Consider the following 16126-nt stretch of genomic DNA (forward strand, 5'->3'; position numbering starts at 1 on the left):
TACATGTTTACGCATAAGTTCCAGGCATGACAAATTGTACGCGCTTATGCGTAACCTTGCGTTCGTGACACTTTTCTACTGGACTGTGGATTCATCACGGATTAACAACAGTTGGCTCCTGTACAAAGGTATAGGAAGAGTTGTTGAAACCCTAAAGAAGGACTGCTGTGCTATTTGTTTTGGCAACTGATGACTCGTCAGTATGGTTAAATCCAAAAATAATTTAGTATACCACCTTCTCCCCTGAAAATCTATAACATCATCCAACATAAATAGAGTCTATTCCATTTTGCTCATAGTCTATCTAATATGACATGTTGGTCCATTCCTTGGTGACAATATGTGACATGATCAAGGGAAATGAGTCACATGTCGGCCCTGGTCGAAAATGAGTTTTAGACATGTATCTAAAGAGGACATTTAGAGCTTTCAGAAACAGAAAACGCCATGTTGATACAATTTTTCTTTGCGAAGTTATATCAATTTATCAATTGCTGAAAACAATATAAAACAAAAGAATTTCTACACTTTCTTTGCCAATATCTAAAAATCAATAATAGCGACATCCCGTCTCATTCCCCTTGATCGTGTCACATATTGTACACAATAAATTGCATGTGACATCATCAACAAAAATACCCAGTTTAAGGAAGCAACCAATACTAGGCTATATCACAGAATTGGAACAGAAATGAAACATATGTGACTGGACACTACGAATCAGCCGTAAACTCGGCCCCCAGTCAATTTTGTTTTATTTCGTGTTTAGAAAATATATATCATAAGCTTTAAAATAGTATATCATTTGACTTCAAACGATATCCAGAAGCGGGGTTATGGTTTGTTGAACTCTGCTCCTTCAACAAAATTGTACCCTTTTCGGTTCTCTATGTGTCTCTTTTTCCACTTTGCTGGTAATAAAGTCATAATTGGCGATCATTTCAAATCATCCCCAAGTCAACGAGGTACAGGAATGTCCTCTCATTGTTAATTGTTGGTTATACATACCCAGCCAAAATACAATGCAATTGTAACACACCACTTGAACAGGATTTAGCCAAAGCAAACAAAGACTAGAGCTATTTAATGATTTTATATGTAGAAGATTATTATCCTCTTCAGCAATAGGATTATTGATTGGTTTAAACGCTATCAAATGAGAAACATGTCGCGCCTAATTGAGACACCTATGAATACGACTTATGCACATTTTGCACTGTATCTCAGAATACAATTTGCCGAGTTTACGGCTCATTCGTAGTGTCCACTCACATATACCATTGACATCAAGAAACATTGAATTACTACTCGAAAACAGGAGATCTGATCAAAATGAAAAATGCACTTCCCCTTCTCTCATACAAATCCGTAACAACATACCTACCATTTTGCACATTGTCTATTCACTACGGCAGGTTGGTTCATTGCTTGGTGACAGTATTATAAACCAAGATTACATGTGCATATGACATCCTGAACAAATTTTCCCATTAAGAAACATCAAATACATCACAGAATTGGAACAGAAATGGAACATACCATTGACATTTGACATCTAGAAACATAAAACCTTTTTCTATTAGCTCCTTGAAAACATGAGATCTGATCAAAATGAAAAATGCACTGTCAATTTTTCTCATAAAAAATCTGTATCATCCCAACATAAACTTTCTGTCAAAATGGTAGGTATGTTGTTATGGATTTTTATGAGAGAAGGGGGAAGTGCATTTTTCATTTTGATCCAGATCTCAAAATGTACCATTTCACTATTCACTACGGCAGGTTGGTCCATTGTTTGGTGACAATATTATAAACCAAGATCCCAGCAAACACAAAAACGTTTTAAGAACGCTTTTAAATAAGTTATATTTTGGCTTTTGGTTTAGGTAAAACGTTTTAATAACATTAAAATGTCGGGTTATATAAAGGTCATGATAACGTTTTAAAACGTTTTGTATGAAAAAACACACTACAACAATATTTTTAAATGTTTTCAAAAAATGTTATTGTAAACTATTTTTGCAAACATTTTTGCCAAATATTGTGTCAATACTTAAATAACATTATGTTAAAATGTTTGAACCCAGCACACACAGAAATGTTCTCAAAATGTTTTTTCAAAACCTTTTAATAACATTTAAATGTCGGGTCATATAAAGGTCATGAAAACGTTTTTAAAACGTTATTGAAAATATTTTGGGCAAACATTTTTCGCAAAATATTTTTTCAACCCCAAAATAACATTCTGTTCAGAATGTTTTGTATCAAGTTTTTAAGAATGTTTTTGGAATATTATTAAAACGTTTTTATACCCTTTATATAACCCGACATTTAAACGTTTTCTGTAAAACATTTTTGTTTGTTGAGCAGTATATTATCAAAAAATGTTTTTTAAGGTTATGAAAACGTTTTCTTCTCTTAATATACCCTTTATATAACCCGACATTTAAACGTTTTCTGACAACCTTTTATAACCTTTTGCGATTGATGTCGAAAACGTTTTGTGTTTGCTGGGATTACATGTGCATATGACATCCTGAACAAATTTTCCCATTAAGAAACATCAAATACATCACAGAATTGGAACAGAAATGGAACATACCATTGACATTTGACATCTAGAAACATAAAACCTTTTCTATTAGCTCCTTGAAAACATGAGATCTGATCAAAATGAAAAATGCACTGTCAATTTTTCTCATAAAAAATCTGTATCATCCCAACATAAACTTTCTGTCAAAATGGTAGGTATGTTGTTATGGATTTTTATGAGAGAAGGGGGAAGTGCATTTTTCATTTTGATCCAGATCTCAAAATGTACCATTTCACTATTCACTACGGCAGGTTGGTCCATTGTTTGGTGACAATATTATAAACCAAGATTACATATGCATTTGACATCCTGAACAAATTTTCTCATTTTAAGAAAACCACAAATATATCAGAGAATGGAACATACCCTTGACATCTAGAAACATTCCATTTTTTTTCTCCTTATTACCTCCTTTGAAAATCATGCAATCTTTGTAATCAAAATGAAACATTTACTACCACATTCTTCCTTGAAAATTAGTAACATCATCACAACATAAACATACCGTCTTGTACATCATCTATCCAGTACGGTAGATTGGTCCATTCATTGGTGACAGTATTGTAAACCAAGATAACAAGTGCATGTGACACATCTTGAGTGACATTTGCTAATACACCAAGTTTACCCGATGGGCAGTCAAATGCTATGTCATGTATGTTCACCTGTGAGTCAAAAACAAAGTGTGGACAATTGTTTGGTGGTGATAATACTATAAAATAACATTCAATGGAAAATAAATCCAAGAGATGTGTGTTACTCACAGGTACAAAAAGGTCAAGGCCTCCATAGTTAATTTTTCTGTATACCAGAATCATTGATTACACAGAAAAATTACAAAAAATACAAGATAAGGATCAGATGACTACTTACATTGGCATTGTTATTAAAGCCAAAAGGCTGAAGTAATTCCATCAAAATCATCACTTGCTTGAATATAGATGATGATGTAGTGTCCTTCCCATAATACAAGTAGAAAGCTTGAGAATCAGCACCCCATGCCACAGCATGGATAATATTTAGCTATATTTGGAAAAACAAATCAGATCAAATGTAAGAGAATAAATATGTGTCATCAGATGATGCAAATTATTTGCTACCAACTAAAGATAACAGACATCAACATTATTTGTTTTAATTCATTTAATGATGCAACATTTTGTCATCATAGATTGTAATTATTTGCTATCTACCTAAGATAACATGTCATCATGGAATGAAACTATTTATCTATCTATCATAGAATGCATCTATTTGCTACCTACCTAAGATAACCCATGTCATCATAGAATGCAGTTATTTGCTATGTACCTATGATAACATGTCATTATAGAATGCAGTTATTTGCTATCTACCTAAGATAACAAATAGTTGCATTCTATGATGACATGTGTTATCTTAGGTAGATAGCAAATAGTTGCATTCTATGATGACATGTGTTATCTTAGGTAGATAGCAAATAGTTGCATTTTATGATGACATGTGTTATCTTAGGTAGATAGCAAATAGTTGCATTCTATGAAGACATGTGTTATCTTAGGTAGATAGCAAATAGATGCATTCTATGATGACATGTGTTATCTTAGGTAGATAGCAAATAGTTGCATTCTATGATAACATGTGTTATCTTAGGTAGATAGCAAATAGTTGCATTCTATGGTGACATGTTATCTTAAGTAGATATCAAATAGTTGCATTCTATGATAACATGTGTTATCTTAGGTAGATAGCAAATAGTTGCATTCTAAGGTGACATGTTATCTTAAGTAGATATCAAATAGTTGCATTCTATGATGACATGTGTTATCTTAAGTAGATAGCAAATAGTTGCATTCTATGATAACATGTGTTATCTTAGGTAGATAGCAAATAGTTGCATTATATGACAACATGTGTTATCTTAGGTAGATAGCAAATAGTTGCATTCTATGATAACATGTGTTATCTTAGGTAGATAGCAAATAGCTGCATTCTATGATGACATGTGTTATCTTTGGTAGATAGCAAATAGTTGCATTCTATGATGACATGTGTTATCTTTTGGTAGATAGCAAATAGTTGCATTCTATGATGACATGTGTTATCTTAGGTAGATAGCAAATAGATGCATTCTATGATAACATGTGTTATCTTAGGTAGATAGCAAATAGATGCATTCTATGACATGTGTTATCTTAGGTAGATATCAAATAGTTGCATTCTATGATGCCATGTATTATCTTAGGTAGATGGCAAATAGTTGCATTCTATGACATGGGTTATCTTAGGTAGATAGCAAATAGTTGCATTCTATGGTGACATGTTATCTTAAGTAGATATCAAATAGTTGCATTCTATAATGACATGTGTTATCTTAGGTAGATAGCAAATAGTTGCATCCTATGATGACATGTGTTATCTTAGGTAGATATCAAATAGTTGCATTCTATGATGCCATGTATTATCTTAGGTAGATAGCAAATAGCTGCATTCTATGATGACATGTGTTATCTTAGGTAGATAGCAAATAGTTGCATTTTATGATGACATGTGTTATCTTAGGTAGATAGCAAATAGTTGCATTCTATGAAGACATGTGTTATCTTAGGTAGATAGCAAATAGATGCATTCTATGATGACATGGGTTATCTTATGTAGATAGCAAATAGTTGCATTCTATGATAACATGTGTTATCTTAGGTAGATAGCAAATAGCTGCATTCTATGATGACATGTGTTATCTTAGGTAGATAGCAAATAGTTGCATTTTATGATGACATGTGTTATCTTAGGTAGATAGCAAATAGTTGCATTCTATGAAGACATGTGTTATCTTAGGTAGATAGCAAATAGTTGCATTCTATGATAACATGTGTTATCTTAGGTAGATAGCAAATAGTTGCATTCTATGATAACATGTGTTATCTTAGGTAGATAGCAAATAGATGCATTCTATGATAACATGTGTTATCTTAGGTAGATAGCAAATAGTTGCATTATATGATGACATGGGTTATCTTAGGTAGATAGCAAATAGTTGCATTCTATGATGACATGTGTTATCTTAGGTAGATAGCAAATAGTTGCATTCTATGATGACATGTGTTATCTTAGGTAGATAGCAAATAGTTGCATTTTATGATGACATGTGTTATCTTAGGTAGATATGAAATAGTTGCATTCTATGATAACATGTGTTATCTTAGGTAGATAGTAAATAATTGCATTCTATGGTGACATGTTATCTTAGGTAGATAGCAAATAGTTGCATTCTATGATAACATGTGTTATCTTAGGTAGATAGCAAATAGTTGCATTCTATGATGACATGTGTTATCTTAGGTAGATAGCAAATAGATGCATTCTATGATAACATGTGTTATCTTAGGTAGATAGCAAATAGATGCATTCTATAAAGACATGTGTTATCTTAGGTAGATATCAAATAGTTGCATTCTATGATGCCATGTATTATCTTAGGTAGATGGCAAATAGTTGCATTCTATGACATGGGTTATCTTAGGTAGATAGCAAATAGTTGCATTCTATGGTGACATGTTATCTTAAGTAGATATCAAATAGTTGCATTCTATAATGACATGTGTTATCTTAGGTAGATAGCAAATAGTTGCATCCTATGATGACATGTGTTATCTTAGGTAGATATCAAATAGTTGCATTCTATGATGCCATGTATTATCTTAGGTAGATAGCAAATAGCTGCATTCTATGATGACATGTGTTATCTTAGGTAGATAGCAAATAGTTGCATTTTATGATGACATGTGTTATCTTAGGTAGATAGCAAATAGTTGCATTCTATGAAGACATGTGTTATCTTAGGTAGATAGCAAATAGATGCATTCTATGATGACATGGGTTATCTTATGTAGATAGCAAATAGTTGCATTCTATGATAACATGTGTTATCTTAGGTAGATAGCAAATAGCTGCATTCTATGATGACATGTGTTATCTTAGGTAGATAGCAAATAGTTGCATTTTATGATGACATGTGTTATCTTAGGTAGATAGCAAATAGTTGCATTCTATGAAGACATGTGTTATCTTAGGTAGATAGCAAATAGTTGCATTCTATGATAACATGTGTTATCTTAGGTAGATAGCAAATAGTTGCATTCTATGATAACATGTGTTATCTTAGGTAGATAGCAAATAGATGCATTCTATGATAACATGTGTTATCTTAGGTAGATAGCAAATAGTTGCATTCTATGATGACATGGGTTATCTTAGATAGATAGCAAATAGTTGCATTCTATGATGACATGTGTTATCTTAGGTAGATAGCAAATAGTTGCATTCTATGATGACATGTGTTATCTTAGGTAGATAGCAAATAGTTGCATTTTATGATGACATGTGTTATCTTAGGTAGATATGAAATAGTTGCATTCTATGATAACATGTGTTATCTTAGGTAGATAGTAAATAATTGCATTCTATGGTGACATGTTATCTTAGGTAGATAGCAAATAGTTGCATTCTATGATAACATGTGTTATCTTAGGTAGATAGCAAATAGTTGCATTCTATGATAACATGTGTTATCTTAGGTAGATAGCAAATAGATGCATTCTATGATAACATGTGTTATCTTAGGTAGATAGCAAATAGTTGCATTCTATGATAACATGTGTTATCTTAGGTAGATAGCAAATAGCTGCATTCTATGATGACATGTGTTATCTTTGGTAGATAGCAAATAGTTGCATTCTATGATGACATGTGTTATCTTTGGTAGATAGCAAATAGTTGCATTCTATGATGACATGTGTTATCTTAGGTAGATAGCAAATAGATGCATTCTATGATAACATGTGTTATCTTAGGTAGATAGCAAATAGATGCATTCTATAAAGACATGTGTTATCTTAGGTAGATATCAAATAGTTGCATTCTATGATGCCATGTATTATCTTAGGTAGATGGCAAATAGTTGCATTCTATGACATGGGTTATCTTAGGTAGATAGCAAATAGTTGCATTCTATGGTGACATGTTATCTTAAGTAGATATCAAATAGTTGCATTCTATAATGACATGTGTTATCTTAGGTAGATAGCAAATAGTTGCATCCTATGATGACATGTGTTATCTTAGGTAGATATCAAATAGTTGCATTCTATGATGCCATGTATTATCTTAGGTAGATAGCAAATAGCTGCATTCTATGATGACATGTGTTATCTTAGGTAGATAGCAAATAGTTGCATTTTATGATGACATGTGTTATCTTAGGTAGATAGCAAATAGTTGCATTCTATGAAGACATGTGTTATCTTAGGTAGATAGCAAATAGATGCATTCTATGATGACATGGGTTATCTTATGTAGATAGCAAATAGTTGCATTCTATGATAACATGTGTTATCTTAGGTAGATAGCAAATAGCTGCATTCTATGATGACATGTGTTATCTTAGGTAGATAGCAAATAGTTGCATTTTATGATGACATGTGTTATCTTAGGTAGATAGCAAATAGTTGCATTCTATGAAGACATGTGTTATCTTAGGTAGATAGCAAATAGTTGCATTCTATGATAACATGTGTTATCTTAGGTAGATAGCAAATAGTTGCATTCTATGATAACATGTGTTATCTTAGGTAGATAGCAAATAGATGCATTCTATGATAATATGTGTTATCTTAGGTAGATAGCAAATAGTTGCATTCTATGATGACAGGTTATCTTAGGTAGATAGCAAATAGTTGCATTCTATGATGACATGTGTTATCTTAGGTAGATAGCAAATAGTTGCATTCTATGATAACATGTGTTATCTTAGGTAGATAGCAAATAGATGCATTCTATAAAGACATGTGTTATCTTAGGTAGATATCAAATAGTTGCATTCTATGATGCCATGTATTATCTTAGGTAGATAGCAAATAGCTGCATTCTATGATGACATGTGTTATCTTAGGTAGATAGCAAATAGTTGCATTTTATGATGACATGTGTTATCTTAGGTAGATAGCAAATAGTTGCATTCTATGAAGACATGTGTTATCTTAGGTAGATAGCAAATAGTTGCATTCTATGATAACATGTGTTATCTTAGGTAGATAGCAAATAGTTGCATTCTATGATAACATGTGTTATCTTAGGTAGATAGCAAATAGTTGCATTCTATGATAACATGTGTTATCTTAGGTAGATAGCAAATAGATGCATTCTATGATGACATGTGTTATCTTTGGTAGATAGCAAATAGATGCATTCTATAAAGACATGTGTTATCTTAGGTAGATAGCAAATAGATGCATTCTATGATAACATGTGTTATCTTATGTAGATAGCAAATAGATGCATTCTATGATGACATGTGTTATCTTAGGTAGATAGCAAATAGATGCATTCTATGATGACATGTGTTATCTTAGGTAGATAGCAAATAGATGCATTCTATGATAACATGTGTTATCTTATGTAGATAGCAAATAGATGCATTCTATGATGACATGTGTTATCTTAGGTAGATAGCAAATAGATGCATTCTATGATGACATGTGTTATCTTTGGTAGATAGCAAATAGATGCATTCTATAAAGACATGTGTTATCTTAGGTAGATAGCAAATAGATGCATTCTATGATGACATGGGTTATCTTATGTAGATAGCAAATAGTTGCATTCTATGATAACATGTGTTATCTTAGGTAGATAGCAAATAGCTGCATTCTATGATGACATGTGTTATCTTAGGTAGATAGCAAATAGTTGCATTCTATGATAACATGTGTTATCTTAGGTAGATAGCAAATAGATGCATTCTATGATAACATGTGTTATCTTATGTAGATAGCAAATAGATGCATTCTATGATGACATGTGTTATCTTAGGTAGATAGCAAATAGATGCATTCTATGATGACATGTGTTATCTTTGGTAGATAGCAAATAGATGCATTCTATAAAGACATGTGTTATCTTAGGTAGATAGCAAATAGTTGCATTCTATGATGACAAGGGTTATCTTAGGTAGATAGCAAATAGTTGCATTCTATGATGACATGGGTTATCTTTGATAGATAGCAAATAACTGCATTCTATGGTGACATGTTATCTTAAGTAGATATCAAATAGTTGCATTCTATGATGACATGTGTTATCTTAGGTAGATAGTAAATAGTTGCATTCTATGATGACATGGGTTATCTTAGGTAGATAGCAAATAGTTGCATTCTATGATGACATGGGTTATCTTAGGTAGATAGTAAATAGTTGCATTCTATGATGACATGTGTTATCTGAGGTAGATAGCAAATAGTTGCATTCTATGATGACATGTGTTATATTAGGTAGATAGCAAATAGTTGCATCCTATGATGACATGGGGTATCTTATATAGATAGCAAATAGTTGCATTCTATGATGACATGTGTTATCTTAGGTAGATAGCAAATAGTTGCATTCTATGATGACATGTGTTATCTTAGGTAGATAGCAAATAGTTGCATTCTATGAAGACATGTGTTATCTTAAGTAGATAGCAAATAGTTGCATTCTATGACATGTGTTATCTTTGGTAGATAGCAAATAGTTGCATTCTATGATGACATGTGTTATCTTAGGTAGATAGCAAATAGTTGCATTCTATGATGACATGTGTTATCTTAGGTAGATAGCAAATAGTTGCATTCTATGATGACATGTGTTATCTTTGGTAGATAGCAAATAGTTGCATTCTATGATGACATGTGTTATCTTTGGTAGATAGCAAATAGTTGCATTCTATGATGACATGTGTTATCTTTGGTAGATAGCAAATAGTTGCATTCTATGATGACATGTGTTATCTTAGGTAGATAGCAAATAGTTGCATTCTATGATGACATGTGTTATCTTAGGTAGATAGCAAATAGATGCATTCTATGATGACATGTTATCTTAGGTAGATAGCAAATAGTTGCATTTTATGATGACATGTGTTATCTTAGGTAGATAGCAAATAGTTGCATTCTATGATAACATGTGTTATCTTAGGTAGATAGCAAATAGTTGCATTCTATGACATGTGTTATCTTTGGTAGATAGCAAATAGTTGCATTCTATGATGACATGTGTTATCTTAGGTAGATAGCAAATAGTTGCATTCTATGATGACATGTGTTATCTTAGGTAGATAGCAAATAGTTGCATTCTATGATGACATGTGTTATCTTTGGTAGATAGCAAATAGTTGCATTCTATGATGACATGTGTTATCTTTGGTAGATAGCAAATAGTTGCATTCTATGATGACATGTGTTATCTTTGGTAGATAGCAAATAGTTGCATTCTATGATGACATGTGTTATCTTAGGTAGATAGCAAATAGTTGCATTCTATGATGACATGTGTTATCTTAGGTAGATAGCAAATAGATGCATTCTATGATGACATGTTATCTTAGGTAGATAGCAAATAGTTGCATTTTATGATGACATGTGTTATCTTAGGTAGATAGCAAATAGTTGCATTCTATGATGACATGTGTTATCTTTGGTAGATAGCAAATAGTTGCATTCTATGATGACATGTGTTATCTTAGGTAGATAGCAAATAGTTGCATTCTATGATGACATGTGTTATCTTAGGTAGATAGCAAATATATGCATTCTATGATAACATGTGTTATCTTAGGTAGATAGCAAATAGTTGCATTTTATGATGACATGTGTTATCTTAGGTAGATAGCAAATAGTTGCATTTTATGATGACATGTGTTATCTTAGGTAGATAGCAAATAGTTGCATTCTATGATGACATGTGTTATCTTTGGTAGATAGCAAATAGTTGCATTCTATGATGACATGTGTTATCTTAGGTAGATAGCAAATAGTTGCATTCTATGATGACATGTGTTATCTTAGGTAGATAGCAAATAGATGCATTCTATGATGACATGTTATCTTAGGTAGATAGCAAATAGTTGCATTTTATGATGACATGTGTTATCTTAGGTAGATAGCAAATAGTTGCATTCTATGATAACATGTGTTATCTTAGGTAGATAGCAAATAGTTGCATTCTATGACATGTGTTATCTTTGGTAGATAGCAAATAGTTGCATTCTATGATGACATGTGTTATCTTAGGTAGATAGCAAATAGTTGCATTCTATGATGACATGTGTTATCTTAGGTAGATAGCAAATAGTTGCATTCTATGATGACATGTGTTATCTTTGGTAGATAGCAAATAGTTGCATTCTATGATGACATGTGTTATCTTTGGTAAATAGCAAATAGTTGCATTCTATGATGACATGTGTTATCTTTGGTAGATAGCAAATAGTTGCATTCTATGATGACATGTGTTATCTTAGGTAGATAGCAAATAGTTGCATTCTATGATGACATGTGTTATCTTAGGTAGATAGCAAATAGATGCATTCTATGATGACATGTTATCTTAGGTAGATAGCAAATAGTTGCATTTTATGATGACATGTGTTATCTTAGGTAGATAGCAAATAATTGCATTCTATGATGACATGTGTTATCTTTGGTAGATAGCAAATAGTTGCATTCTATGATGACATGTGTTATCTTAGGTAGATAGCAAATAGTTGCATTCTATGATAACATGTGTTATCTTAGGTAGATAGCAAATAGTTGCATTCTATGATGACATGTGTTATCTTAGGTAGATAGCAAATAGTTGCATTCTATGATGACATGTGTTATCTTTGGTAGATAGCAAATAGTTGCATTCTATGATGACATGTGTTATCTTTGGTAGATAGCAAATAGTTGCATTCTATGATGACATGTGTTATCTTTGGTAGATAGCAAATAGTTGCATTCTATGATGACATGTGTTATCTTAGGTAGATAGCAAATAGTTGCATTCTATGATGACATGTGTTATCTTAGGTAGATAGCAAATAGATGCATTCTATGATAACATGTGTTATCTTAGGTAGATAGCAAATAATTGCATTATATGATGACATGTGTTATCTTTGGTAGATAGCAAATAGTTGCATTCTATGAAGACATGTGTTATCTTAGGTAGATAGCAAATAGTTGCATTCTATGATGACATGTGTTATCTTTGGTAGATAGCAAATAGTTGCATTCTATGATGACATGTGTTATCTTAGGTAGATAGCAAATAGTTGCATTCTATGATGACATGTGTTATCTTAGGTAGATAGCAAATAGCTGCATTTTATGATGATGTGTGTTATCTTAGGTAGATAGCAAATAGTTGCATTCTATGATGACATGGGTTATCTTTGATAGATAGCAAATAACTGCATTCTATGGTGACATGTTATCTTAAGTAGATAGCAAATAGTTGCATTCTATGATAACATGTGTTATCTTAGGTAGATAGCAAATAGTTGCATTCTATGATAACATGTGTTATCTTAGGTAGATAGCAAATAGCTGCATTCTATGATGACATGTGTTATCTTAGGTAGATAGCAAATAGTTGCATTCTATGATGACATGTGTTATATTAGGTAGATAGCAAATAGTTGCATCCTATGATGACATGGGGTATCTTATGTAGATAGCAAATAGTTGCATTCTATGATGACATGTGTTATCTTAGGTAGATAGCAAATAGTTGCATTCTATGATGACATGTGTTATCTTAGGTAGATAGCAAAAAGTTGCATTCTATGAAGACATGTGTTATCTTAAGTAGATAGCAAATAGTTGCATTCTATGACATGTGTTATCTTTGGTAGATAGCAAATAGTTGCATTCTATGATGACATGTGTTATCTTAGGTAGATAGCAAATAGTTGCATTCTATGATGACATGTGTTATCTTAGGTAGATAGCAAATAGTTGCATTCTATGATGACATGTGTTATCTTTGGTAGATAGCAAATAGTTGCATTCTATGATGACATGTGTTATCTTTGGTAGATAGCAAATAGTTGCATTCTATGATGACATGTGTTATCTTTGGTAGATAGCAAATAGTTGCATTCTATGATGACATGTGTTATCTTAGGTAGATAGCAAATAGTTGCATTCTATGATGACATGTGTTATCTTAGGTAGATAGCAAATAGATGCATTCTATGATAACATGTGTTATCTTAGGTAGATAGCAAATAGTTGCATTCTATGATGACATATGTTATCTTTGGTAGATAGCAAATAGTTGCATTCTATGATGACATGTGTTATCTTAGGTAGATAGCAAAAAGTTGCATTCTATGAAGACATGTGTTATCTTAAGTAGATAGCAAATAGTTGCATTCTATGACATGTGTTATCTTTGGTAGATAGCAAATAGTTGCATTCTATGATGACATGTGTTATCTTAGGTAGATAGCAAATAGTTGCATTCTATGATGACATGTGTTATCTTAGGTAGATAGCAAATAGATGCATTCTATGATAACATGTGTTATCTTAGGTAGATAGCAAATAGTTGCATTCTATGATGACATGGGTTATCTTAGGTAGATAGCAAATAGTTGCATTCTATGATGACATGTGTTATCTTAGGTAGATAGCAAATAGTTGCATTCTATGATAACATGTGTTATCTTAGGTAGATAGCAAATAGATGCATTCTATAAAGACATGTGTTATCTTAGGTAGATATCAAATAGTTGCATTCTATGATGCCATGTATTATCTTAGGTAGATAGCAAATAGCTGCATTCTATGATGACATGTGTTATCTTAGGTAGATAGCAAATAGTTGCATTTTATGATGACATGTGTTATCTTAGGTAGATAGCAAATAGTTGCATTCTATGAAGACATGTGTTATCTTAGGTAGATAGCAAATAGTTGCATTCTATGATAACATGTGTTATCTTAGGTAGATAGCAAATAGTTGCATTCTATGATAACATGTGTTATCTTAGGTAGATAGCAAATAGTTGCATTCTATGATAACATGTGTTATCTTAGGTAGATAGCAAATAGATGCATTCTATGATGACATGTGTTATCTTTGGTAGATAGCAAATAGATGCATTCTATAAAGACATGTGTTATCTTAGGTAGATAGCAAATAGATGCATTCTATGATAACATGTGTTATCTTATGTAGATAGCAAATAGATGCATTCTATGATGACATGTGTTATCTTAGGTAGATAGCAAATAGATGCATTCTATGATGACATGTGTTATCTTAGGTAGATAGCAAATAGATGCATTCTATGATAACATGTGTTATCTTATGTAGATAGCAAATAGATGCATTCTATGATGACATGTGTTATCTTAGGTAGATAGCAAATAGATGCATTCTATGATGACATGTGTTATCTTTGGTAGATAGCAAATAGATGCATTCTATAAAGACATGTGTTATCTTAGGTAGATAGCAAATAGATGCATTCTATGATGACATGGGTTATCTTATGTAGATAGCAAATAGTTGCATTCTATGATAACATGTGTTATCTTAGGTAGATAGCAAATAGCTGCATTCTATGATGACATGTGTTATCTTAGGTAGATAGCAAATAGTTGCATTCTATGATAACATGTGTTATCTTAGGTAGATAGCAAATAGATGCATTCTATGATAACATGTGTTATCTTATGTAGATAGCAAATAGATGCATTCTATGATGACATGTGTTATCTTAGGTAGATAGCAAATAGATGCATTCTATGATGACATGTGTTATCTTTGGTAGATAGCAAATAGATGCATTCTATAAAGACATGTGTTATCTTAGGTAGATAGCAAATAGTTGCATTCTATGATGACAAGGGTTATCTTAGGTAGATAGCAAATAGTTGCATTCTATGATGACATGGGTTATCTTTGATAGATAGCAAATAACTGCATTCTATGGTGACATGTTATCTTAAGTAGATATCAAATAGTTGCATTCTATGATGACATGTGTTATCTTAGGTAGATAGTAAATAGTTGCATTCTATGATGACATGGGTTATCTTAGGTAGATAGCAAATAGTTGCATTCTATGATGACATGGGTTATCTTAGGTAGATAGTAAATAGTTGCATTCTATGATGACATGTGTTATCTGAGGTAGATAGCAAATAGTTGCATTCTATGATGACATGTGTTATATTAGGTAGATAGCAAATAGTTGCATCCTATGATGACATGGGGTATCTTATATAGATAGCAAATAGTTGCATTCTATGATGACATGTGTTATCTTAGGTAGATAGCAAATAGTTGCATTCTATGATGACATGTGTTATCTTAGGTAGATAGCAAAAGTTGCATTCTATGAAGACATGTGTTATCTTAAGTAGATAGCAAATAGTTGCATTCTATGACATGTGTTATCTTTGGTAGATAGCAAATAGTTGCATTCTATGATGACATGTGTTATCTTAGGTAGATAGCAAATAGTTGCATTCTATGATGACATGTGTTATCTTAGGTAGATAGCAAATAGTTGCATTCTATGATGACATGTGTTATCTTTGGTAGATAGCAAATAGTTGCATTCTATGATGACATGTGTTATCTTTGGTAGATAGCAAATAGTTGCATTCTATGATGACATGTGTTATCTTTGGTAGATAGCAAATAGTTGCATTCTATGATGACATGTGTTATCTTAGG

General features: G+C 32.1%; 1 protein-coding gene across 1 annotated transcript in view; it reads right to left on the bottom strand.

Moving 5' to 3' along the window:
• Positions 1-3081: 3081 nt before the first annotated feature.
• LOC140152094 (cation channel sperm-associated auxiliary subunit epsilon-like) overlaps positions 3082-16126 on the bottom strand; it is a 75816-nt gene continuing 62771 nt past the window's right edge. Inside the window, exons 13-14 of the mRNA XM_072174392.1 lie at positions 3467-3616; positions 3082-3258 (exon numbers count right to left, since the gene is read on the bottom strand). Of these exons, the coding sequence (XP_072030493.1) occupies positions 3082-3258; positions 3467-3616 (327 nt within the window). The remainder of the gene's footprint in view (positions 3259-3466; positions 3617-16126) is intronic.

Source organism: Amphiura filiformis, chromosome 5 (genome assembly GCF_039555335.1).
Source record: "Amphiura filiformis chromosome 5, Afil_fr2py, whole genome shotgun sequence".
Taxonomy (NCBI): Eukaryota; Metazoa; Echinodermata; class Ophiuroidea; order Amphilepidida; family Amphiuridae; genus Amphiura; species Amphiura filiformis.